The 26,449-nt window shown below is 35.5% G+C and overlaps 3 protein-coding genes and 3 non-coding genes across 6 annotated transcripts; 1 reads left to right on the top strand and 5 right to left on the bottom strand.

Moving 5' to 3' along the window:
- The first annotated feature begins 743 nt into the window (after positions 1 to 743).
- On the top strand, positions 744 to 3,908 carry CDC2 (cell division control 2). Its single transcript, XM_078298202.1, has 9 exons — positions 744 to 930; positions 1,132 to 1,164; positions 1,249 to 1,433; positions 1,811 to 1,931; positions 2,255 to 2,428; positions 2,706 to 2,869; positions 2,989 to 3,076; positions 3,434 to 3,487; positions 3,619 to 3,908. The coding sequence occupies exons 2-9, from the start codon at positions 1,156 to 1,158 to the stop codon at positions 3,706 to 3,708; spliced, it is 885 nt and encodes a 294-aa protein (XP_078154328.1). The 5' UTR covers positions 744 to 930; positions 1,132 to 1,155; the 3' UTR covers positions 3,709 to 3,908.
- A 361-nt stretch (positions 3,909 to 4,269) lies between these two features.
- On the bottom strand, positions 4,270 to 7,482 carry LOC144549597 (uncharacterized). The gene is made up of 5 exons (XM_078298377.1): positions 7,128 to 7,482; positions 6,485 to 6,746; positions 5,757 to 5,956; positions 4,964 to 5,151; positions 4,270 to 4,868 (listed from the first exon to the last, which is right to left on the bottom strand). Exons 1-5 carry the CDS (start codon positions 7,226 to 7,228, stop codon positions 4,582 to 4,584), a joined length of 1,038 nt encoding a protein of 345 aa, XP_078154503.1. The 5' UTR covers positions 7,229 to 7,482; the 3' UTR covers positions 4,270 to 4,581.
- A 6,209-nt stretch (positions 7,483 to 13,691) lies between these two features.
- Positions 13,692 to 13,793, bottom strand: LOC144549697 (small nucleolar RNA U31b). The gene has a single exon (XR_013509772.1). It is a non-coding gene; the product is annotated as a small nucleolar RNA U31b (small nucleolar RNA).
- Positions 13,794 to 13,823: 30 nt separating this feature from the next.
- On the bottom strand, positions 13,824 to 13,956 carry LOC144549696 (small nucleolar RNA snoR80). The gene has a single exon (XR_013509771.1). It is a non-coding gene; the product is annotated as a small nucleolar RNA snoR80 (small nucleolar RNA).
- Positions 13,957 to 14,005: 49 nt separating this feature from the next.
- On the bottom strand, positions 14,006 to 14,104 carry LOC144549700 (small nucleolar RNA Z157/R69/R10). Its single transcript, XR_013509775.1, has one exon. It is a non-coding gene; the product is annotated as a small nucleolar RNA Z157/R69/R10 (small nucleolar RNA).
- A 7,904-nt stretch (positions 14,105 to 22,008) lies between these two features.
- On the bottom strand, positions 22,009 to 23,532 carry LOC144549493 (uncharacterized). Its single transcript, XM_078298247.1, has 2 exons — positions 22,310 to 23,532; positions 22,009 to 22,202 (listed from the first exon to the last, which is right to left on the bottom strand). Exons 1-2 carry the CDS (start codon positions 23,094 to 23,096, stop codon positions 22,174 to 22,176), a joined length of 816 nt encoding a protein of 271 aa, XP_078154373.1. The 5' UTR covers positions 23,097 to 23,532; the 3' UTR covers positions 22,009 to 22,173.
- Between the last annotated feature and the right edge of the window lie 2,917 nt (positions 23,533 to 26,449).

Genomic DNA, 26,449 nt, shown 5'->3' with positions numbered 1-26,449 from the left:
AGAGAATCTACTTTATTAAATCCGGTCGAATGAGAGGCGATCCCGTTTAAGTCTCTACCCGGTCCAAACCTCCGTTATCCAGTCAAACAGTTGGGAGGAAGCGAATAGTGGCCCGAACCAGACCTGACCAATCCGATCGCAGCCATTCCTTGGCTTTTTAACCTTTTTTTCCCACCACATAACATAACTCATTCATAAGTCATAACCACCGCGATTCGATTCCAAACCCTGCGCTTCCCATCTCTCTTATCTCTCCGCATACCCAAATCGTACACCTACTTCTCTGCATGTATCAGAATTCTCTTCATTTTCAATGCTGATTGGTCAAGCACATTAAAAACTCCACTATCCCAGTTACCTTTATTTTATTTTATTTTATTTTATTTTATTTCATTGTTCATGATCTTGTACAATAGCAAAATGAAAAATTATAATACAATATTATGAAGAATATGAAGTTATAACATATTTACTCTTAGTCAATGTATAATTTGTCAAACACAAGCCACTTCCCCATTTATAAATTAACTTATTTTAACCAAATAATTACATAATATGTTTTAAATACACAAAATAATTATAATTGAATTTTTAAAATACATAGAAGAAATATAAGTTATGAATAGGTAGAAGAAATAATTATGATTGCATTTTATAAAATACTTAATATGAGTTGCGGATACTTGAAGAAATATAGAGAGTAGATGAGAAGATTGAATACATTGTATGTATAAGAAAGAGAAGGCGTTGCTATTTATAATTGAAGTGGAGCAGAGAGCAAAAACCAGAGAGGCAGCCCCAGTCGAAAGCGACAAGACTGGAAAAAGAGAGAGAGGAGGCGGTGGTTCCGGCAGCCGTGCTCAGCGAACGCTCTCTTCTCTTCTCCTTTCTTCTCCCTTCTTCTCCCTTCTTCGAGGAGAGAGAGACGTAGTAAGCCTCTTTTCTCTTCTCTTCTCTAATCAAATCAATCTCTCTTCTCTTCCAATAATAAAATAAGATCTCCCCTCCATCTCTTCCCATTCTGATCCGATTAGACCTTTCTTTCCTTTAATCGTTTATTTCTACAAATCGAGTATATTTCGTAATGTATTCGAATGAATACTAATGTTTGTTTCTCTGTTGTCGATGTAGGGAAATCTCTATCGTCGCCGTTCAATGGACCAGGTTTGAGTCTGTCTCTGTATTTTATTATGTGATCCATTCCCTTCTATCTATCTGGCTAAATAGGTTTCTTTATGATTGATTTAGTACGAGAAAGTAGAGAAGATCGGAGAGGGGACATATGGCGTGGTGTACAAAGCGCGTGATAAGCTCACTAACGAGACGATCGCTTTGAAGAAGATCCGATTGGAGCAGGAGGATGAAGGTGTTCCTAGCACAGCCATCAGAGAAATCTCTCTTCTCAAGGAAATGCAACATGGCAATATAGTCAGGTTTTTGCTTTGCTTTGCTTTTCTCTTTCTCATCTCCAGATTTAGAAAATTACTATTGGAATATATATAATGTTGCTAATAAGTGTTGATTAATCACTTGCTATTGTTAGATGTTGACTTTATGCAATCTGTTTGTCAATTGTAAAAAAAATTCCCCTCTTCGTATAATGTATGTCAGATAGCGTTGAGATGCCATATGTCTATTTTTATATAATTCCTTTTTTTGAGTAATTATCGTGGACAATAAAGGGAATAGCTAGAACAAACTTCTTAGCTCAGAAAAAAAAAAAGGTATGTTATTCTGTAGGCAATTAACACTATACTGTCGATTATTTTGTTAAAGTAGAACTAAAATGTACTTATATTCTCATGCATAGGTTGCAAGATGTGGTTCACAGTGAGAAGCGCATTTATCTGGTTTTTGAGTATCTCGACCTGGACCTTAAGAAGTACATGGATTCATGTCCTGAACTAGCTAAGAACCCTCGCCTGATCAAGGTCAGACTCTTTGCATCATCACATTTTCTCTAATTATTTGTTCTATCTATATGTCTCTGTGAATTCTCTGTTGCAAGCTCAGCAGCAAACTGTTTAGTTCTTCCGGGAAAGCATATTTTGTGGGGAGGATAAAACTTGTTGTTTTAGTTATGGGATTTGACTGATTTTCCTATTGAATTTCTTCCACTAGTGTGTAAATAACAAAATGTAAACAGCATAAAGATAACATCAAATGTAAAGCTTCAGAAAAGAAGACTTAGGAAAGACACTAGTGTGTAGATAATCTAATTTTGTCATTTAAATGGTGTTGTTTTTGGTGTCAGACATACCTATATCAGATTTTGAGGGGAGTGGCATACTGCCACTCTCATAGAGTGCTTCATCGGGACTTGAAACCTCAGAATTTACTGATTGATCGCCGCACTAATTCTCTCAAGCTGGCTGACTTTGGCCTGGCCCGTGCCTTTGGCCTTCCTGTTCGTACCTTTACCCATGAGGTATCTATGTCTATTTCTTAATCCAACAATTTTGCATATTCATTGTGAAAATGAATTATATGTAAAATAACATTAATTTTAATGTTTTATGGGGGCCTATGATTGCTCGTTTCATTTGAAATTGAAAGTATTTTGATTATAACTCTTAATTTGAAGAAGAATATTACTCTTAGAAAGATCATATTGGCACCCGTATCATAATTCTCTCTCTGATGTATGACCACTGGCTGAAAGGTGAAGAAAGAGAGTTTAAATAAAATAATGGATTGAATGTCAGGTGGTGACGCTGTGGTACAGAGCACCAGAAATTCTGCTCGGGGCGCGTCAGTACTCAACCCCAGTTGATGTGTGGTCAGTGGGTTGCATCTTTGCCGAGATGGTAAACCAGCGCCCCCTTTTTCCTGGTGATTCTGAGATTGATGAGTTATTTAAGATTTTCAGGTCTCAATCTACACCATTTCTTCATTAATCTCTCTCACTACCTACTCAAATATATATGGTTGAGGTAATAAAAAGTATCATAATGACTGTACCATGTTTTTATGACTATGCATGGATAGGATAATGGGCACTCCTAATGAAGAGACATGGCCTGGAGTTACTGCACTGCCTGATTTCAAGTCTGCATTTCCTAAGTGGCCTTCTAAGGTACTTAAAATGATAAACACCTTAATTTACCAGCATGTAAACCATTATACTTTCTTATTTTATTTGCATACAGTCCCTTGAATTTGAAACCAGATATGTATTACAAAATGTAGCCACAAAGTTGTTGTCCCTCAATTAGCATCAAACATTATTTAAGATTGCAAAACAAATTCTCCTGCTATTGTTGATATATGACAAACTCAGTTTACCTATGAGTGGTCTGGGTCCACCTGTGGTTCAAATGTTGTTCTTTGGGTCGGTTATAATTGCACAAGGAGTTTCCCATACTTTGTAAGAATCACAATGAAAATAAGGTTTTGTTATTACAAGTTGATATGTTTGGGAATGCTTTTGTAGGATCTGACAACAGTTGTTCCAAATCTTGAACCAACCGGACTTGATCTTCTCTCTGTAAGTTCAGCCTTTCAATTTCTCTTCCAAAATGTATTTATAACAACAATATTAGGGGAGTCAGACAATATCCCTGTGAGCTGTGACTGTGATGTATCCTGATTTCTAATTGTTGCTTATAAAATTAACAGAAAATGCTTCGTCTGGAACCAAGTAAGAGAATCACTGCTCGACAAGCTCTGGAGCACGAGTATTTTAAGGACATTGAGCTGGTACCTTGACTTTTCTATAATACCCCCTCTTGTATAGTTTCTGAGTTGCTATTTTTGATGTGATCTTCACATTGTTATTTCTGTTTTTCATGAAGATGATGGTTTTGTAATCTTAGTTTTTTCTCTATTTTATTCAGTTGCTTTTTAGTTAATGAGACATCTGTTGTTTAGCAAGTACTTCTTGTGCAAAATATTCACTGGCATCCTCTCTCACTTTGTTGGGTTCGATATTTTTTTTTTTTCAAGTAAATTTTGCTGTCAACTATCGTTGGTAAATAAGATTTTAGTGGCTGCTAATGAACTCGCAAATTAAGGTTATCTGTTGACATAGATAGTCTGTCTACTGTGTTTAGTATCAATGTATACTGATAAATAAGGATTTGACGATTTTATTTATTTATCAGTATAAGATCAATTTGTAGAAATTGAATGTGGATTAATGAGCAGCAACTATGGATTAGAAAGTTGGAATTGGATCAAAAATTAGGTCGAATAAATTAGATTTGAAGGTTACAACCAAAAAAGAAAAGAAAGGATTGAGCATAAAAGAGATAGAACAACACTGCAAGCTACTAGTACCACAAAAAAAATGCTTGATAAACTTGACTTGGGAGAGAAGCGCTAACCAGTTTCCAGTACCAAGTTTACAATAAAGGCACCATGTGATGTGAATACATTAAAAACCCAGTAATTATCTATGGGGGTCAAAAACCAACAATAACACAACAACAAAAATAAGCTGCAACCACTTTAACCATCAACTGGCAAAAGGGTAGAATACAGTCAAAAATCAAAGGAAAACTATGAACAGGTGTGAAAGATTTCACTTATCCGACAAGTAAATGAGCTTTGCAAAAAGAAAGCTGATTTACTGAAACGCCCCTATTTGGTTTTCTTCGTGATAGCTGAGGTGCGTAACTCAGCATCTTCATTGACAAAGCTCCACCAGAGATAAGAGAGAGGTATTGCTAACAGTAGACAGAAAGCATGTGCATCAGCATATCCCATGTACGGTGGAAAGTCATATATTTCCAATATAATAGCAATAATCCCTCCAATTGTGATCATCCAAAGTTTTGCACTTGATGGATGCCGGGTTATGGACCCCCAAATGGCCCAAATTAGCAATTGGGCTGTGCCCATTGCAATGCAAACCTTCATATTCAAGCCTATGGAATACAAATTATAATAGTGAAAAAATAATTAGATTTATTATACATCAAAAACATTAAGATACTTGTGCTTTAGAGAAAGAGATGCTCACTGTAATCAAGTTGGTAAAAATTGAGATAAAGTATGTGGGTGGTCAAAAAGGCCAATAAAGGAGCAGCAACCATTACTCTCGAAGCTTCAACTCTCACATTAAAAGCTCGTATTATGGCCACAATTAGTGAAAGACCTAGTAATGCCACCGCAGATGAATAGTATGCTTTCTCTGTCCAATCAGCATACCTTCAACAATAAACACATCTCGTCAGGAACAGCCTTCCTGTTAACTATGATGATAATGATAATGATAATGATAATAAGAGGCCAATAAACACCTCTTAACTCACCATATATCTCTTTGCTTTATGCAGTCTTATTATAAAAGAGAAGCAATCAGTCAAGTTCCCCATTGTCTTATTAGAAAGGGGAAAATGAGAAAATGCTAACTCACATAAACTGTGAAACAACCCAAGTTTTCTTGGCTAGTCTGCACAGTTATCTTTTCAATTACCAAAAAAAAAAAAAAAGACATCTGAATGACAACCTAAAAGAGATTACGGTTTTCTTTTTCTTTTTTGGGATCACCTTGACCAAAATAACACACCATGAAATTAGTACATACCAACAGTATCCCCTTAAAGATGCTAAAAGGAATACGATAAAACAATGGAGTGATAGTCAGTTTGTAGAGGATGGCTAAATAACAGACTTTTCAGTACTTTTCCAAGTCAGTTATGCAACAAGAATTGACAGTCTCATCTAAACTTGTATGGCTTACGGTCAATTTATCTGTAAATTCAATTTCTATTATTATCACTTTTGTTTTCAGCGAAAGGATAATAATTAACCTGCTATGGTAAATGGAGCTCCAAAACCAAGCATTCATGGAGAAGATCCCATAAATATGCCACAGGCCAGTAAATTCGTAGTATGTTTTACGTGTCTCAGGCCTCAGAGGCAACTTGTAATGAACCAGAAGAAAAAACGATAACCACCCATTAAATTGCATTAAGAGTGTCAGAGCAGACAGAATGGCAGAAAGCGGTTCCTGTTTAAAAAGGAAAGAAGAAAAATATATAAGCTATTTTGTCAGGGAAGAAACCTATTAGACACCTGATTTAAATAATTAAGTGGATATTATTAGACTTAATGCATCTGTTGTACTATCATAATTGGATGTTGAGGGAGTATTATTGTTTTCCTAATAGTGTACTTTTGCCAAGTCAACCAGTTGAATAGAGATCAAAACAAAATAGCTAGGTTGACAGCTCAAATGATATTATTCATCAGAAATAATTTATTGATTCATGTGTTACATATTCTTCCATGTCCACCTCAAAAAAGCTTCCCTTATTTAAATCCAAGACTTTCAAGGATTTTCCAGTCTACATCAAAGTCTAATCCAAATCCCTGTTGTAAACCAAACCCTCCATTTGTGTGCCAGTATCCTACTGTCAATGGTAATAAGCTTCTTAGAGTCATTATTTTTTCTCCAAGGCTTATTGAAAACCTCGCTTGAAATTAATTGATTGGTGTATCCGAAAATTAGACAGCAAGTATTAAAAAATAGGGGAACCTGAAAAACAGAAGCACGCTTAAAAAGCCATTTGCCATGATACTTAACAGGTCCAAGCCCGAGCTCTCCTCTCTCATTTTCACGTTGCATCATACACTGGTACCGGCACTCACTCTTGCAATTCCATTCTTTCCATTGCACGTAGAGGGGTTCTTGTTTGTACCAGGGTTCATCCGAGGGAAAACTATCTGATGATGCTTTACAATGCTTCACTGAACTTTCTTTCAAAGCTCCTGTCTTTTCACATTGGTCAATACATTCTCTGCCAAACAAACCACACATTGGAATGGAATTATACTATGTTGTGTTTTGGTAAGTGAAACAATTAATACAATCAATATTCAGGGACCTGTCTGCATTAATAACAATAATAATAAATAATAGATAGATAGATAGATAGCTACGTAGGTTTTCATTTCTTTACATGAAATCCAACAATTGCATTATTTCAATTCAATCATGAAGTTATTGGTTGCCACTTTCATATAAAACAGTACAGTTCGAAATTAACTGTTAATAATTCCCACATCTTAAAATTGTGGAATGAAGAGATTGGAACAAAAGCAATAGAAATTTAATTACAAGGACGATTTTGAGAAGAAAAAATAATATAAAAAAGGAATCAAGAAAGGTGAAAGCATACATATAAAGAGGATCGGCATCTCCTTGGGTAGCGTGCACAGCTCCGATAAGCACAAGACCCAAAGCTATGAGTAGAAGAAACAGCGCCAAAGTTCGTCCCATGGATGAATGGATCCAATTCAGTTTCAGTCAAACCAAAACTAGTCAAGTCAGGAATCAAAATCCATGGAAGAAGAGCAGTAATCAATCGCTCATAAATCAAATCTCCGTATAAAAAAGGAGAAGTGGATTGATTGGACCCGAAAACAGAGAAATGGAACCCGAAAAGGTTGGGAGAGAGGAATATGAATAGGAATAGGGTAGGTGTTGTTTTGCTTTCCTCGGATGAGACTTGAGACTTGAGAGAGAGAGAGAGAGAAAATGATTCAATGAGAATGAGGTTAATTTGTTTCTCTGGCTGAGGCTGTGCTGTGCTGGCTTCTCTGGTTTTTATACTTTTATTATTTGAGCACCACGCGGCACGCAAATCGTGGACACTTCTTTACTATTCTTTTCTCCTCTCCTCTCCTCTTAACTCTACCATTTGTCTTTACACACTTTCTACGGGTCTATTTTAACAGAGAAGCTCTGCCTCCGTACAGCGCACGGACTGTAGTATCAAATTAACACTGCATATTGTTCGTGCGCTGCATGAAGTCGAAACTGCTCTGTTAAAATCTGTACCCCTATGTACTGTACCCCAACTTCTCTTTTATTTATTTAACAATTGCGTACTTGGTAAATTGATTTTCATAAAATTCTGACAGAATTTCGGAGAGATCCCATATTGCTCCGTCATTGGCTCGCATGAATATTAATGCACACCGACGAATTTTTTGTACCAATTTCAATCTCTAGTGTCCGTACACGTGTCAATTTGTGACGTATCAAAATTATGTATATAGTGCATATTTATTTTGATCAAAATAGTTATATAAGAATCGCTAATGTGTTTTTCAAAATAAAATTTTATGTACCGAGAAGAAATAGTCGAAATTTTAATGAATCAAGAAAAAGCTTTACCTTTATAAGTGTGACATTCATATTTTGAATTTATTTATGATATCATGTAACAACAGAAATGACACGAGTCAAATATTGTTTGAGGATCATTTGAGTAATCATAATATAAATTGGCAAATATCTCTTAACATTTATTAAATTAAAATGACTTCTAATTTTATTGCGAACATGGAATCCTACTATATCACTTCAAAAGAGATTTAATTGGATAAACTAATTTTAATATCATTAGATGATTCTAAAATAAGAGGAGGAATCCACTTACAACATCTAGAGGTGCTACTTTTACCCAATTACCTAGATCCGATTAATTTGGATAGAGTATGGTTTAAAAAATATAACCAGTTAAATTATGGGTACAATTACAAAATTAATAATTTAATATCCGACCCAGATCCGATACTGTAATGAGTAGGATATGTATATCATTTAATTATCCGACCCATAACCGAACCCAACCCAATACCCGTATAAATACCCGATAAAATATATATTAATAACTCTGCATCAAGTTTTTGTGTTAGATAATATATTTCAGCTGTGCTATAGCTTGTTAAAACTTAACCAGGTTTATGCTGTTGTTTTACACTAGCTTTTTAATTACGGCCTTAACAAGCTCGGATCTTCTGTGCTATATTTTACTAATAAAAAAAAATTCTGCTCATATGACTAATCTAATATATGATACTTCCAATTCAATTTGCTATGTTTATACACACATGAGCTTTAGAATCTGCTTTTAGCACAGGTAACAGAGTAATTGATGACAAACGAGCAAGTTTGGAGGCATCAACAATTGAAGCTCTCATTTGTTACGGCAATTGGTAAAATAGTAATTGAGATAATGTATTTGCAAATGTTGAATCAATAGGATATTATTTTTTAATTTAGATAGATAACTAATAATTTAGAGTTATTATTTTTATTTTGCTATGTAGCATGATATATTTTATTATTTATGAACAAGATCAATAGTGTAATTTTTATTTTGCAGCAGTTTTTAATTTATATTGTAATGATTTATTATATGAGATGTTTAAGAAATTATAATTATATTTAAATGTAAATAATTTCTCAAATACTTTGGAGTTGTGACCTATACCCGCTCTGGATCCGGAACCGCCCCGTATCCGAACCGAACTCGATAATTCACAAACAAGTTATGACTATCTATCTACCCGGAACCGAAAGACTAGACCCGAAATATCTACAGGTAGATAGGTATCCGAATCCGGACCCGACCCGGTTTGGAACAAATAAGTGTATGGATTGAAGTTCGGACCCGAACACTTTTAGGATACAGGTCCAAATATAATAGTACCCGGACCCGATCCGACCCGACCCGATAGCACCTCTAACAACATCTAATTGTTGTAGGTTTTGTGATTTTTAAAGCTCAAATAGTCAATTCAAACCCTTCAACATGATATCTATATTAAAATGTGCTTAGAGATCAAATTTTACATTTTTTTTTTTGAATTTTTTTACTATTTATTAAGTATGTTCCAAAACCGTTGTTTTTCAATGGTCCATAATTGTCTAAAAATAGCAGTTTTGTAAAATACTTAATAAATAGTAAAAAAAATAAAAATAAAATATTTTGATATCCAAGCACATTTTAATATAGAGATCATGTTGAATGGTTTAGATCAATTGTTTAGACTTTAAAAATCGTAAAATCAAATTATTGTAAGATATAACTTATAAATGTTGTAAGTGGATTCCTTCTAAAATAAATATTATGAAGATGACAATCTTAAATCTAAATAAATTTAAGCTCACGTGGGAAATGACATATGAATTTATATCTCAACATAATATGAGAAAATTAAATTGACTGATTCAATTATAATTCATTTGATGTTTTATTTGTGGACATTTAATCAAATAAATCGAAGAGAGTAAATAGACTAATGTTGAAACCATTTAACCCATTGACCCAAAAATACTACTCTTAAATATAACTTTAGTCTTGAGATACAAACATTCCCAGGCAGAATGAAAATATATGATTATCATTTCCTTCTCTTCCCTCCTCTCCTCTCATGTGTCAAGAAAACTTAGAAATTTTTATTAATATCATCTAAAAAAAAAAAATACTATTACAATACACTATTGAAATTGGAGAATTCAAAAAATGTCAGAGCCTCCAATTTAATTTGGGATCCCTTAAGAATAGAGCCGCAAATTGAATTGAAGGTCCTAGTATTTTTCAAATTATCTATAATTTGGGGCTCTTTTTTGGGCCAGTGGTATTAATAAAAATTTCAAAAAAACTCTATCAAAATCATTTAGTTAGATTGAAGAAGATGTAGGCTTTGACTTAAATTTAATTTAAGTAATATCTCTAGCAAGAAAAGCTTCGATTCTTATGTTGAATCTTTGGTATATAGTAGTACAGGCTTCCTTACTTGGAGACATTAACATTACATCTTTATTCTTTACTTGTTGAAATCTTAGTTTGGATATCAAAAATTTGAGACATAAAGTTTAAACAAGTTAAAATTGTTAAATGAGGACCCAAATTTCTACCTCCGATTATCGACGTCGGGCTTTGTCCCCAATCCATGCCCACTTCAAACTCTCCTCTCTCCCCTCCGTCCATGCAATGCTTTAGATCTCTCTCTCGCTTCTTGCAAAACCCTAATTATCGCTTCTTGCAAGACCGAGATCAGGTTTTTAGCAAGACCTCTTCGTGTAATAGTTTTGACTGCTCAGATACTGAGTGTTCCTCGCTTATAGACCAATTATCTTAAGATCTCTGTCTATCTTGAGAAGGTAACTCTCTCTCTCTCTCTCTAAATCATATGAGCGTTCAAGTGAAAATTAACACTTCTTTATAATAGCTTGTGTTTGCTTCATGACAAAATTGTAGATATTTAGGTTTCTCCATTTGACCTTGATGAAGAAGATTCAAAGTTAATAGAAGAAAATTAAGATTATGATAGCTTTGATGCCTATTTTCTAAGTCTGTCCTTCAATGTCAGATCAGCATGCCAGAATTTTTGTAAGGAAGAATTGCACAACTCAGTACTAAATTCCGACACAGGAGCCTTCTTTCGGCCTTTTGATTATGAGTCATACAAAAGCCCTGATCTCGATAAATTGTTGTCGGCATCACCTTGTAGAAACATGCTTCACACGGATATACCAGTTAAATCTGGTTTGGATCCAATCAGAGTGACACTACATCAGAAATGGGTTCAAAGGCATATCAGAATGTGAAAGTGTTGGATTTAGTTTATGTTATTTTCAGATTTTATTCTAAATTGGAGATGAATGTAATGTCATTTCTAATACATGCATTTTATGTTGTAAGCTATTTACAAGCCTTATTTGTTGTTGGGTTCAGTTTTGTCATTTTTTACTTTCTTTATGGTTAACACGAATTGATGTTTTTTTTATGCTTGGTATAAACTGCCGTGTTCTTATTACTTGTTGTTTGAGAAAAGTTCGGTATGCAACAATTAAATTGGTACATAAATGTTGTTTGAGAAAAGTTTGGTATTTACCAGACTCATGGCAATGTTAGTATGCACCAGTTGGAATTTTGAATTTTAATTTTCTATAAAGTCAGGTCCTCGATATTACTGTTTCTCGGTCATAATGTGTTTTGATTTTGGAACTTTTATTTGATATTTATGATTTTTTTTTATATTTCTAAACATGTATGATCTAATACATTATTTACATTATTACTTTGAAAATGAGCCAATGTAAAAATTTCTACTTTAATGGTATTTAGTATTATCAACATGACTCCAATACATATGATTATATTATGCAACTGTTGAGTCCTACATCAGCAAAGAGTCAAAGAGTAAATCTTGAAACATTTGTATTGAATCAATCGAAACGGAATAGCAACATTCCAACAAAGAAAATTGTCTTTGGTGTTTAATTCAACAAGATACACATCAAATTGATCAATCAAATCCAGATAAATTTGAGTAACATGGAGAGTCACATTGAAATAAAAATTGTGCATCATTGATATGTTTACCAACTGAAATTACATCACAGATGAAGAAAAAACTTGAAAAGTAAAACAAGCACACACATTTTTCTTTCTTATACAAAAAACCCAATCATCATTTCCTATTTGACCCGTGATCCTGAAGCAATCTTGCAAAAAAAAAATCTCTCTAAAAGGATAATATGCCTCTTGTTGTTGTTACACATGTTTTTCATCTTTATGTATACTGGTCCGATATATACAATATCCACTCCATATCTAAAAAAGAAGTACATGAAAGAACAAAGAACATCAAAATAAATTAAAATAGTTAAAAGATAGTTTTAACAAAAGTTTGTATATACTATACATCTACAAAAAGTTCCGAGGTAGGTAACAAAGTTGGATGACTAAGAACCATTTACAGAACTGGATGTTATTACAAGGACTATTATTAGTACAGATAAAAATAATCAAATGGAAATTACATCATTAATGAATACAGATTTCATTTCCATTATATTATTTGGCAATTTAGTTAATTAGATACAAAGAAAAATGAGAATTCAAATAATACCGACTTTGTTCAATCATTTCTGACATTTAACATTCGCTAATCTTTTCTTCTTTAGAGGCATCCAGGCTGCTATTTTCACAGTTCGATTGGGATTGTTGCAGTTTTATCTCAAATAATTTTTAGTATTAATAAAAATAGGGAGGCTTTAAAATGAGTAATTCAATCTTTAGCTCAAAATTAATGGAGTGTGATAAGATAAGGTCGCAGGAGAGACGGAGAGAGGAGATTGGAACGAATGTTGAAGCGGAGGTCACGCGAGGAGCATGGATGATGGATCTGACCAAACCCGCCGTCGGTAATCGGAGGTGGCAAGGAGAAAGAGCGGAATCGAGTGGGGAGAGGGGTGCGCCACTTTCTTTCACTGGAGAGGACAGAGCGAGATCGGCAAGGGACAAGGGTTCAACAAATGACCATTACATAATATGCATCTCTTCCTTCGATTGGCTGACCAAAGGGCACATCACATCCTCAATAAATGCAAACAACAGAAAGAAATGACTTGTCTGAATTGTTGCTCTACAAAGTATTTAACGAGGGAGCGTTTCATTCTTGTTTTGTTCAAATTTTAACATATACATTGTATTAGGAATTTAGTAGAGAAAATATATTTCAATTAAATATATATTTTTTCATTGCTGAAATCTAGTAGATTCATATAACATTTCATTATTGCCTTACGAAATTGGATCTTTAGTGCCATCAAATATTTGTGAGACACTATGCATAAGCTTGATTATTCATAGTAATTAATTAATTTATTTATTTATATAGAAAATGTTCCGAAATTGTATTTGGAAATAATTCCTATGAGTTGTTGTTTTGGGAAATAAATCTGCTATGATCCCAAGGGGATAGTAGGATCCTAAAATTTCAAATCCAACCTTGCATTGATTTTGAGAATTGTGCATAAAAAACTTCTATGAAGATACCTCATATCGAGTTTAAGAAACGTACAGATACCTCATAGTCATGGCATTTCATTTCATTTCATTTCCTAGTTAATTAAGCTCATAAAAAGTAAGATGGATTCAGATTCAGATAGAAATAATTAGTCAATCAGCATGGATCCGGTATCTTTTGATAGATGCGAATCCTAAGACTGGGGCGACAATCAAATATCATCATGTAAAATCCAATAAAAAAAAAAAAAGATTGATTGAAATTAATATATGAGGCGTTTCCAAGACCAAATGGCACAAACAAACAAGTCCAAAGATCAGGATCACCACAAAACTTATTTAATATTGCGTCCAAGCCATTATACCAAAGGAAATTGATTTATCCTTCAGAATTGGTATAAGGACGCCAATTTTGCTAAAAGAGAGAAAGAAACAAATAGATTAAAGAGGTGCTCAGACAGCCAAGGGTGAATCTTCAACTAATGGGTAAAAAACCCAAATCAGAAACTCTAGTCCATAACCAAATTCATCCTCATAGCAATCTCGCTTTAATCATTCGAAACCATCTAAGAAAAAACAATTTAAGAAGAAGAGAAAAGAGAGAAGCAACCAGCTGAATTTCTACCGGAGGCGTTCTCCAAGGAGGTTTATAACCTGAGAAATTAGGGTTTCTCATTTGATTGACGGGTACCACTGAAATCGGCCCAAGATGTTTAACGGGCTCACTTGTAGACCCAAAGAGAGAAATCATTTTTATTCTCTTTGTTTGATTAATAGGAGGCCCATAGTAACGGTAGAGTTAGCCCAACCTTAAACTAACTAGCATGCCATTAAGTCCTCAAAAGTTAAATATTCATGTTCACTCTGTTAATGGAAAACTTTTCACAGCTTATAAGGATTCAAATAGTTTATTGGATTCAAACCCGTTAGCTAATAAAGTACAAATTTGGGTTCAAACCAGCGACCGCGTGCTGCATTTTTTTGTTTCGACAATTTTTGTTTCCAAGTATTTTGGTTTTGATTTCCAATCAATTTCCGTTTCCAATCAGAGGGTGCCGAGTATTTTGGTTTTGGTTTTGATTTTACAGAGAGAAAGGGAGAGCGGACTCAGCCGAATGAGAAAACTTCAATTATTTTTTCAGCGAGCGAGCGAATCGTTTTATTCTTCAGCCCAGGGACGTGTTAAATTTTCAAAGCCCAGCGACGGCCCAGCACGCGTTTTATGTTTTGTTTCAACCTGTTCTTTCTATTTCTTCCCAGGGAAGGGCAGTTTTATTTCCAGGGTGGGGCAGAAATCAACCGGGGCTTCTTTTACCAGTAAATTCTGAAATCCAGAGGGGGCAGTTGCCCCCCTCTAGAACACTGTAGATCCGCCCCTATTAAGGATCACAGATACATCAGCTGAAGCAAGGAGAGGTAAAGCTTGAACAAATGACCTCATTAATTATCTTGATAATAAACCTCAAGAAAACAAGCTTTCGGTACCGCCTTGTGCCCAATTAAAGAAAGAAACTTAATTAAGTTGTAATTAAAGGAACCATTAGAGTTACATTATTTTTGACTGATTAGTGATGTATGTATTATGAGATAGCATTGCTTTTACTTTTGTAAGACATATTTATTTTCTTCATTTAATTTTTATTTGGTATTCTTTTGGTTAGACATGCAAGCAAGCAAGTAAATTAAGAAGGGCAGTACTTATTATGACTTCCAGTATAATGCTAGAGCAGTCAAACCTTTGATCCTTCACTTCCAGGTGAATTTGACTATTACTGGTACTATATGATGGCGAACATTCCTATGTAATTTCCTTTAATATTGGAAGGTTAACCTTCAACCAGGAATTATTATATTTGGTAAACCAGCTTATGCATGCATAAAGTTATTAGCAATTCATATTTTTCTGTTAAATGAATAAATGAATTTTGTTTTTCTCACCTAGAAAAGTATTTTATTATATTAATCTTTTTCAGCCAAGGAATTAGGAACCTAACCTGGTATGGGCAACTTCTAAGTTCTAAGCATGATGTGTACGTACTTCATGTCAGACTAGTATCGTGCCCGTGCGTTGCAAAATCCAAAAAACATAATCATAAATGGAGTTATCGGACAACAATTTAACAATAAGTTTTCGAAGTTGTTTTCTTTCATTTGAAGCATTATATTTAATATTAAGACAAGTGTATAATACACACATTCATGTTTCCAGTGTATAACAGATCTTCATCAAATTCTGCTATCAAACAGTTAAGTGTTGAACTTCATTAGAAATTTAAAATTCAAACATAACTACATTATAATTACTCAACCGGAACTGTCTCAATCTACATATAAATTGTACCACACAAAGTTTAGTAGATAAATAGGACAAGAACATTTCTTGCTTTATGTCTATTTGGGTGATCTTTTTTGGCTAAAACCCAACAGATATGCATGTTCCTGTGCAATTATATGTTGCTATTGTTGTACCTGTACCATAACACATTTTTCGCACTGTTTTCGTTGACGCCTCCTCGACCAGGCATGTTTGACTGCTTAGCATGAAGATCAACTTTCTGAAGTGTGAGTTGTTCTAGCTGCCAGATCAGAAATAGAAATCCGAGAGATGGAAGAAGAAGAGGAGAAGGGAAGGGGAGGGCACACATAGGAACAAAAATGTCATTTATTTTCTATTATCAATATTAATAGTATATTTAATTGTTTAAACTACTAAATGGAGATATAAATAAAATGAATGAGTTTGAATGGGGAAATAACTAAATTTAAAATTTTAATAGATAAATATCTAATTAATGAAGTTATGATGGCATATATCAAAATTTCTCAAATGTTAATGATGAAAAGTTAAACACCTCATTTTCACCTATGAGATCTATCACTTGGTTATACAACTTCTTGTTCTCCTCCAACACTTTTTGATAACCAGATGCAGCTTTTGCAAACTCACACAGATTCTTTCCTAAAAGTAAATAAGCAAATAAACAAACTCATAAACAAATAAGTAAATGCAACAATACTTGGTTATACAAACTTCTTAAACCAGCTTAAATATATTCAAAGAAAAAAAAACTGGAATGCATATTTAACGAAAACAAAAGTAATTGATGTACCCTCGTAATAATTCGTTCAATTATTTTGTTAACCCAAAAATAAAAAAAACTTATGCAATCATACTTGTCCAACCATGCTTTATATATCTATAAATTTTCTGAATCAATTCCAAACAGATCAGCTTGACTTTTTTTTTTAAATTTCCTCTTATTTACTGGTTTTCCTATCCTAATTTACCAGTTTTTATTTTCTTTTGGTTTTATCTCATTTCAACCATGCTGGGAGCTCTGATCATTGACTGGTACATTGGTACACAATTGTGGTAAACAATTTATTTTCTTTGTTTTTACACACAACCTTAGTATGCTTCTTCCATCCAATGAGTTTCTTGCCTCTCTGGTAGTAGCAGCATCAGTGTACTATATTAATGTCTGTCAAATATTGAAAAATAAAAAGAAATAATAATCAAGAAGTAAGAAATGATGCACCAGGTTAATCATAAGAGTCCATAACAATTGATTATTTACTTATTTGTACCAGTAGTATTGGTATTTTAGTTTTCCTTATGATGCTTCTGTTGGGAATCATAAAGGCCAAACAATTACGCCTTATCTAGAGATCAAACAATTACATCTCATCTAGGGGTCAAACACTTACACCCCGGGGAAGAAGAAACAATCCCCACCTTAACCTAAGACCGTCCTATGCCAAAGAGACCCAAAACATAATCTTTAGTGCGGAATACAATACCTGATTCCATGTCGTTTGCCATGGAATACCAAACCCTAGGTTGGAGAAGCAACCGTCTCCGTGAGCGCGAGACAAGACTCTTGCAAGCTTTTCCTTTCACGCCCTTTTGGTTGGATCTTAGATTAGGTCTTCCAAAGCAACAAGATCGCCCTTGAGAAATCCTTTCCAAATTTCTAATGGATTTCTCCTCTCAATTCTTTGATGGTGGAAGAAGGGAGAAGGCTCTCAAAATTCTGTCTAAGAATAACCTCTTTTAAGAATTCTGAGTTGAGTTAGTAATCTTGTGCCTTGGGGACCCATCTATATATAGTTTTACACTTCTGGCGACACAAGTGCGTCCGCACTCAGGTCCAGTGCGAGTGACCCACCCGCACTGGGTCGAAAGGAGCGTCCTGATAACCGCCTTACTTAGCCCCTAAAATAGCAGTGCGTCCGCACTCTGGTTCAGTGCGGGTGAGCCACCCGCACTGGACTCAAACAGAACTTTCAGAAAATTGACTAAGTCCTCAGTGCGGGTGAACCCCACCCGCACTGGAGCTCAGTGCGTCCGCACTGCGCTCGGACTTTTTCTTGCGTTGTTCTGAAGTTCCCAAAAATTGGCTAAGTACTGAGTGCGTCCGCACTCAGATCCAGTGCGGGTGAACCACCCGCACTGGGCCACCAAAAAAGGCTCCCAGAATTTGGCTAACTCCTGAGTGCGTCCGCACTCAGATCCAGTGCGGGTGAACCACTCGCACTGGGCTCCCAAAAGCCTTCCAGAATTTGGCTAACTCCTGAGTGCGTCCGCACTCAGATCCAGTGCGGGTGAACCACCCGCACTGGGCTCCCAAAAGCCTTCCAGAATTTGGCTAACTCCTGAGTGCGTCCGCACTCAGATCCAGTGCGGGTGGACCACCCGCACTGGGCTCAAAAAAGGCAGTTTTCTTAATTGCAAATATCATAATCAGTCCATCAATGATTTGATCTTTGCCCAAATTGTTCTACACACTTATGGACCACATCCTATTGAATACATAGATTGTCTAATATCTTAATTCCATATTAGATCACTTTAATTGTGACAATCATATATGACAGTAAACAATTCATAATTATATTACATATATGCTCAACGTTGGATTATGATCCAACAATCTCCCACTTGAGCAATATGTTATACTCTTTTAATTATGTATTGTCAACCTTATGTGCGCACATACTTTTCTGTCATCCTTATGTATTCCCAAACCAATTCCGTCCATCAATTACATTAGCAAGGGACTAAAGCAGCTTTCGTCACATTTATTTTAGTCGTGACTAGACCATCAATAATCTCAGTACTAACATAACCAAATGACATGAATCATGATGTGGATGTGTAGCATAGAAATTACACGCAATTGTGATCTTACGTGCCAATTTCTAACTAGGTCTCCCACTAAAATCTTGAAACCGAATTTCATAAACTTGTTGTAAAATGCAAAATTCAAATAAACAATTCGCAAATCACATACTCAAATGTAAGGTCCAAAAAACTAAATTAGAGACAAAATGTATACAACAATTCCTTTTGCAATGCCATGCATATAACAAAAATAACTTGTTTCATTATCCAAAATTACAAAATAGAACATCAAAATAAACAAAAAAAAAGGACTCCCACTAAAACTGAATTTCCTCAATAGCAATTACTCCCATATGAGCAACATGCTCTTCAAACTTATTGAGTGGTAATCCTTTCGTAAGTGGATCCGCTAACATGGAGTCTGTCCCTATATGTTCTATTGTCAACTGACCATTCTGTACTCTTTCTTTTACAACCAAGAACTTAATGTCAATGTACTTAGACTTTGACGAACTTCGGTTGTTGTTTGCGTATAGCACAGCCGAATTATTGTCACAATACAATTTTAGTGGTCTCTCAATAGACTCCACTATACGCAGCCTAGTGACAAAATTGCGTAGCCATACACCATGATTCGATGCCTCATGACATGCTACAAATTCTGCGGCCATTGTGGAAGATGCTATGAGTGACTGTTTAGCACTCTTCCATGAAACAGCCCCTTCAGCTAACATATAAATGTAGCCGGATGTAGATTTCATGCTATCTTGACATCCTCCAAAATCAGAATCGGTATACCCAATGACCTCTAACCTGTCCGATCTCCGATACGTGAGCATGTGGTCTTTTGTTCGCTTCAGGTATCTCAAGACCCGTTTGGCTGCTTTCCAATGATCCAGACCTGGATTTGATAAGTATCTGCCCAACATGCCAGTGATGAACGCAATATCCGGACGCGTACACACTTGTGCATACATGATGCTCCCAATAACTGAGGCATATGGATACTTTTGCATTACTTCCTTTTCCAAATTATTCTTTGGGCACTGGCTGAGACTAAATTTGTCTCCTCTTGCCACAGGGGTATGTCCTGGTTTACAGTCTTGCATGCCATATCTTTTCAGAACCTTTTCGATATAATTCCTTTGGGATAAACCTAATATACCTTGGGTTCTATTCCTCAGTATTTCAATCCCTAGGACAAATGATGCATCACCAAGATCTTTCATCTCAAAATTCTTCATCAGAAATTTCTTGGTCTCATGCAACATATTTATATCATTGCTGGCAAGCAATATGTCATCCACATATAAAACCAGAAACACAAACTTACTCCCACAGAACTTGAGGTATATACACTCATCCACAAGATTTGCCTCAAAACCAAATGAGATAATCACATTGTGGAATTTGTAGTACCATTGCCTAGACGCTTGCTTTAGCCCATAGATAGATTTCTTGAGTTTGCATATCATAGACTTTGCGTCTCCCGACACATAGTTTTCTGGTTGCACCATATAGATTGTTTCCTCAATGTCACCATTAAGAAACGCTGTCTTAACATCCATCTGATGAAGCTCTAAATCGAAATGCGCAACTAATGCCAATATAATCCTTAAAGAGTCTTTCAATGAAACTGGAGAGAAAGTCTCTTTATAATCGATGCCTTCCTTTTGTGTAAAACCCTTAGCGACAAGACGTGCCTTATATTTCTCCACATTACCTTTCGAATCCCTTTTGGTTTTAAATATCCATTTACAACCAATGGGTCTCGTTCCTTTAGGTAATGGGACAATTTCCCAGACGTCATTGTCAGCCATAGATTTTATTTCCTCATTTATGGCATCGATCCACTTTTGAGAGTTAGAGTCTTTCATGGCTTGTTGAAAATTTATGGGGTCATTTTCTAACATACCAACATCAAACTCATGCTCTTGAAGGTAAACTACATAATCCGAAGATATTGCAGACATTTTCTCTCTAGTGGACCTTCTTATTGGCACTTCTAAATTTTCTTGAGGGTTTCCAGCATTGTCTTGAACAATCTGGCCAACAACAACATCATCCAGAATTTCTGGAATTTCACTTTGTGCTGTTTGATCTTGTTGAGTTTGGTCTTCAATGATGGTTTCGTTTTCGATAATTGTATTTTGAGTTAAAATGAGTTCAATATCCACAAAACTCTCAACACCCGTGGGAATATTTTCACATTCCTCTTCGAATTCGAAATCCATTATTGTATCTCCCCCCACAAACTCAACATCCTCAAAAAATTTTGCATTTCCCGTCTCAAAAACTGAATATTCTGTGGGATTGTAAAACTTATAGCCCCTTGACCGCTCGGGATACCCAATAAAATAACAACTAACAGTCCTTTCATCGAGTTTCTTTTCTTGAGGCCTATAAGGCTTCGCTTCAGCTGGACATCCCCACACACGCAAATGTTTCAAATTTGGCTTTCGCCCATTCCACATCTCGTATGGGGTTTTGTTAGTTGCTTTAGTGGGCACTCTATTTAGGATATATGTTGCTGTTTTTAAGGCTTCACCCCATAGATTCTTTGGTAAAGTAGTACGACTAATCATACTTCTTACCATGTCCTTAAGCGTTCGATTGCGCCTCTCAGAAACACCATTCATTGCCGGCGAACCGGGCAATGTATACTGAGGCACAATCCCGCATTCATCTATGAAATGTGCAAAAGGCCCTTTACACTGTTCACCTGATCCATCATATCTGCCGTAATATTCACCACCACGATCAGATCTAATGGCCTTAATGCGTTTGTTAAGTTGTAACTCAACTTCCGCTTTGAAACTTTTGAACATGTCAAGGGCTTCCGCCTTTTCTTTAATTAAATATATGTAGCCATATCTTGAATAGTCATTTATGAAACTAATAAAATACCGGTGACCATTTCTTGTAGCCGTTGGAAACGGACCACAGATATCGGTATGAATTAATTCCAAGACTTCCGAACACCTATTGGCTTCATATTTTCTGAAATTGGTTTGTTTCCCTTTTATGCAATTAATACAATCGCCAAAATCTGAAAAATTTAAGGGTTGGAGAATGTCATTTGACACAAGTCTTTCAATTCTATGTCTAGAAATGTGACCTAATCGCTTGTGCCATAATGTAGCCGAATTCTCATTAGTTAATTTTCTTTTCTTACTATTTGTATCCACATGCAAGGTTTCAATATATGAGCTATTGACATCCAAAGAATATAGATTATCATAAACAGAAAGAAAACCAGAACCAACTTGATTTGAATCATGAAACAAACTAAAGTTTCCATTTCCAAAAGTACAAGTAAATCCATACTTATCCAATGCAGAAATAGAAATTAAGTTACGTCTAAAAGACGGTACAACAAAAGTCTCATACAAATTCAAATAAAATCCTGATTTTAACAATAATCTATAAGTCCCAATAGCCTCCACCTCAACTTTATTGCCATCGCCCACAAAAATGAATCTCTCATCATCACTTGGCTTCCGGCAATTTAGGCAGCCCTGCAAAGATATACTTATGTGAGTAGTTGCACCTGAATCTATCCACCAAGTATATCTAGATACAGAAGATAAATTAACTTCCGTACAAACCATAACAAGAGATTTACCTTTCTTAGCACGCCAAGCGTGATAATTCTGGCAATGAATCTTCTTGTGTCCAACCGCACCACAGAAGTAACAGGCATTTTCCGAAGTGGCAACTTTCTTGCCCTTATCCTGTTTCTTATTGGTGGTCACCGCAGCATCCTTATTATCCTTAGTCTGATCAGATCTTTTACGCTTAGCTAAGGCCTTAGATTTGGAAGTAGTAGCAACATGTGCACTTTCTGTCTTGTGTTGTTTCAGTCTTTCCTCTTCTTCCACACAATGGGAGATGAGTTCATTGAGTGGCCATTTGTCCTTTTGACAATTGTAGCTCACCCTAAACTGTCCAAAGTGTGGAGGAAGGGATATCAATACTAAGTGCACCAAGAGATCATCAGAGATCTCCAACTTAAGTGCCCTTAGCTTTGAAACAACGTTAGACATCTCCATGATGTACTCCCTAATACTTCCCTTATCTTTATACTTCATTGAGACAAGTTTGGTCAAGAGTGTACCAATTTCAGACTTTTCATTCTTGACAAACCTTGTCTCAACTTCAGCCAAAAATTCCTTAGCATTAGTAATCGTATCAGAAATCGAGCCTCTAAATGCCTCTGGAATGGACCTTTTCATAATCATTAGACTCACTCTATTAGATCTATCCCACTTTTCCTCAACCCTTATCTCTTGTTCGGTTGAGGTATCAGTAATTTTGGGACGATCTATTCTGAGTGCTAAGTCTAAATCCATGACACCGAGAGTTATCATGACACTCTCTTGCCAAAACTTGAAATTGGTACCATTTAACATCGGAATGTCTTTTAGGCTAGTAGTAATGCTAGCTGAAAATTTCGAACAAAAAACACACAAAACAACCACGATTTAGCAAAATAAATTCTGAATTTTATAAATTATGTTCAAACAAAGGCTAAATTTAACCATCTTAACAAAGTATCGATTTCCATTAATTGATTACCGGAGGGCAAAAGAATTAACTTCTTATGATACTTTGGCGCAATAATAAAGTATTGATGATTCAATAACATATTGACAACATGCCTTCCGGAGGGCCGACATTATTGACATATGTTTTAATCATAATAATCATCACTATACTTTAATATTACTAAATTGTACATAAAATTTCAACAATCATTATCTTCCGGAGGGCCGATAAATGATTGCTTCCATTAAATGTACACTTAATTTCCTTTTATATAATGAATTCAATTAATGTTGTCAAAAGAGGAACCGGAGGGTACAATAATGACTCAATTAATCAATTCAAGATATATATACAACTACAATGCCTTTGTAAGAATCATAATCTATACCAAATAACATAAAATAAAAACTGAAATTAATACATGGTCTAGAGAGAGTTTTGAAATTGGAAGCACCTTAAAATGACCTTTCAAAATTAGAAGGATTTCTAATTTTGTAATTTTCGTTTCAAAAAATTTATCGAAAGAATAAATTTTCCAAAACCCTAATTTTCATGACTACTTAAAACGCCAAATTAATAGCAGCGGAATCTTGTGTGGCCAAGATAAGCCCCACAAAGAACTCCAAGACCGAATCTTGATTAGGATTTTGCGATTTCAAATGGAAATCTTCGAGCAAATCCTAACCAATTTAATAACTTAAATTTTAAGTGGTTATGATCTTAATTTAAAACTTCTTTTGTGCTTCCAAACTTTAATTTTTCAGAAAAAATCAAGAAAAATCATGAAAAATCCGAAAAAAAACGATGAAAAAATCAATTCCTAATTCTCTCTAGACCTTAAAGACCTAATCCTTCGGCATAGGAAGGCTCTGATACCACTTGTTGGGAATCATAAAGGCCAAACAATTACGCCTTATCTAGAGATCAAACAATTACATCTCATCTAGGGGTCAAACACTTACACCCCGGGGAAGAAGAAACAATCCCCACCTTAACCTAAGACCGTCCTATGCCAAAGAGACCCAAAACATAATCTTTAGTGCGGAATACAATACCTGATTCCATGTCGTTTGCCATGGAATACCAAACCCTAGGTTGGAGAAGCAACCGTCTCCGTGAGCGCGAGACAAGACTCTTGCAAGCTTTTCCTTTCACGCCCTTTTGGTTGGATCTTAGATTAGGTCTTCCAAAGCAACAAGATCGCCCTTGAGAAATCCTTTCCAAATTTCTAATGGATTTCTCCTCTCAATTCTTTGATGGTGGAAGAAGGGAGAAGGCTCTCAAAATTCTGTCTAAGAATAACCTCTTTTAAGAATTCTGAGTTGAGTTAGTAATCTTGTGCCTTGGGGACCCATCTATATATAGTTTTACACTTCTGGCGACACGAGTGCGTCCGCACTCAGGTCCAGTGCGGGTGACCCACCCGCACTGGGTCGAAAGGAGCGTCCTGATAACCGCCTTACTTAGCCCCTAAAATAGCAGTGCGTCCGCACTCTGGTTCAGTGCGGGTGAGCCACCCGCACTGGACTCAAACAGAACTTTCAGAAAATTGACTAAGTCCTCAGTGCGGGTGAACCCCACCCGCACTGGAGCTCAGTGCGTCCGCACTGCGCTCGGACTTTTTCTTGCGTTGTTCTGAAGTTCCCAAAAATTGGCTAAGTACTGAGTGCGTCCGCACTCAGATCCAGTGCGGGTGAACCACCCGCACTGGGCCACCAAAAAAGGCTCCCAGAATTTGGCTAACTCCTGAGTGCGTCCGCACTCAGATCCAGTGCGGGTGAACCACCCGCACTGGGCTCCCAAAAGCCTTCCAGAATTTGGCTAACTCCTGAGTGCGTCCGCACTCAGATCCAGTGCGGGTGAACCACCCGCACTGGGCTCCCAAAAGCCTTCCAGAATTTGGCTAACTCCTGAGTGCGTCCGCACTCAGATCCAGTGCGGGTGGACCACCCGCACTGGGCTCAAAAAAGGCAGTTTTCTTAATTGCAAATATCATAATCAGTCCATCAATGATTTGATCTTTGCCCAAATTGTTCTACACACTTATGGACCACATCCTATTGAATACATAGATTGTCTAATATCTTAATTCCATATTAGATCACTTTAATTGTGACAATCATATATGACAGTAAACAATTCATAATTATATTACATATATGCTCAACGTTGGATTATGATCCAACAGCTTCTACATAGCACCAACTACAAAATTCCAGTAAAAAGATGTTGAACGAAAAAATAAATACAACCATTAAAAAATTGACATGTAACTGGTAGAGTAAAAAAAAAATTTCATAAAGTATAACCTCAAAACAAGCATTCTTTTCAAACGTCACAATTTTGTGCACAAACCCAAACGCAAAAAAAATAAAAAACAAAAAAAAAACAAAAAAAAAACAAAAAAAATCGTAAACCTCAGTTGCTAAATTAATTTCCAATGGTAGCAAATAAAACAAAAATTTAGGCAACATCAATACAGAAAAAAGAATCTTAGAGTCATTATAAATGAAAAAAAAAGAAGAAGCGGAGCTTACAACAAATCAAAGCTGGCAAAGAGGCTTTGTCAATTTCAAACTTTTGTACGAATTACCAAAATTTTATTTGCAAACTTTACTTTTTCTCAAGCCGTGGGGTGAGAAAATTGGGAAATATTTCTTCGTTATTCCATTTTGGCGTGGTGATTTGTATCGAAACAAATTAAAAAAAATAAAGAAACAAACAAAAAATCGAATTCCATTATGCCGTAGGATGATTTCATTTCTTCGAATTCCATTATGCCGTAGGATGATTTGCATAGAAATGAAGAGGAGAAATAAGGAAACATATTTAATGCAGATAAATTTCTCTAAAAGAATGAATCGACTTAATTTAATTATGACATTTAGTGTGGCTATACCTGTGGCGAGTCTTATTTTAACTAAATTTAAACTTCTACACATGAAAGTGATGCATTTAATCAAAAGAAGACAGATTATGTGATTGGATGGTTGATATTCAATTTGAAAATTCATGTTTCAATCTAAGCCGTTGACGGATCAGCACAACTACGTGCATAATATAAGAACTAGTATCATACCCGTGCGTTGCAACGGGGATATATTATAAGAAACAAATATATCAATGAAAATAATAATTATCTAAAAATTAAGACACATGTTAATAGAAAATTTATATGATTTTGCATTTTTAATTAACTTTAATCGTGATCTCTAAT

This window comes from Carex rostrata, chromosome 35 (genome assembly GCF_964058835.1).
Source record: "Carex rostrata chromosome 35, lpCarRost1.2, whole genome shotgun sequence".
Lineage (NCBI taxonomy): Eukaryota > Viridiplantae > Streptophyta > Magnoliopsida > Poales > Cyperaceae > Carex > Carex rostrata.
The sequence above is the reverse complement of the archived record's forward strand: the minus strand, read 5'-3'. Positions and strand labels throughout refer to the sequence as shown.

What these genes read in the sequence shown, in the direction of transcription:
- LOC144549597 (XM_078298377.1), bottom strand. Translation starts at nt 7,228, where the DNA reads ATGGGACGAACTTTGGCGCTGTTTCTTCTACTCATAGCTTTGGGTCTT. An exon ending in GATGCCGATCCTCTTTATAT is followed by an intron (nt 6,747 to 7,127) that starts GTATGCTTTCAC and finishes TTTGTTTGGCAG; the next exon opens with AGAATGTATTGACCAATGTG. An exon ending in AGCTCCATTTACCATAGCAG is followed by an intron (nt 5,152 to 5,756) that starts GTTAATTATTAT and finishes TTATTGTTGAAG; the next exon opens with GTATGCTGATTGGACAGAGA.
- CDC2 (XM_078298202.1), top strand. An exon ending in GAGTTATTTAAGATTTTCAG is followed by an intron (nt 2,870 to 2,988) that starts GTCTCAATCTAC and finishes ATGCATGGATAG; the next exon opens with GATAATGGGCACTCCTAATG. An exon ending in CCGGACTTGATCTTCTCTCT is followed by an intron (nt 3,488 to 3,618) that starts GTAAGTTCAGCC and finishes TAAAATTAACAG; the next exon opens with AAAATGCTTCGTCTGGAACC.
- LOC144549493 (XM_078298247.1), bottom strand. Translation starts at nt 23,096, where the DNA reads ATGTTAAATGGTACCAATTTCAAGTTTTGGCAAGAGAGTGTCATGATA. An exon ending in CGCTTGGCGTGCTAAGAAAG is followed by an intron (nt 22,203 to 22,309) that starts GTAAATCTCTTG and finishes ATATCTTTGCAG; the next exon opens with GGCTGCCTAAATTGCCGGAA.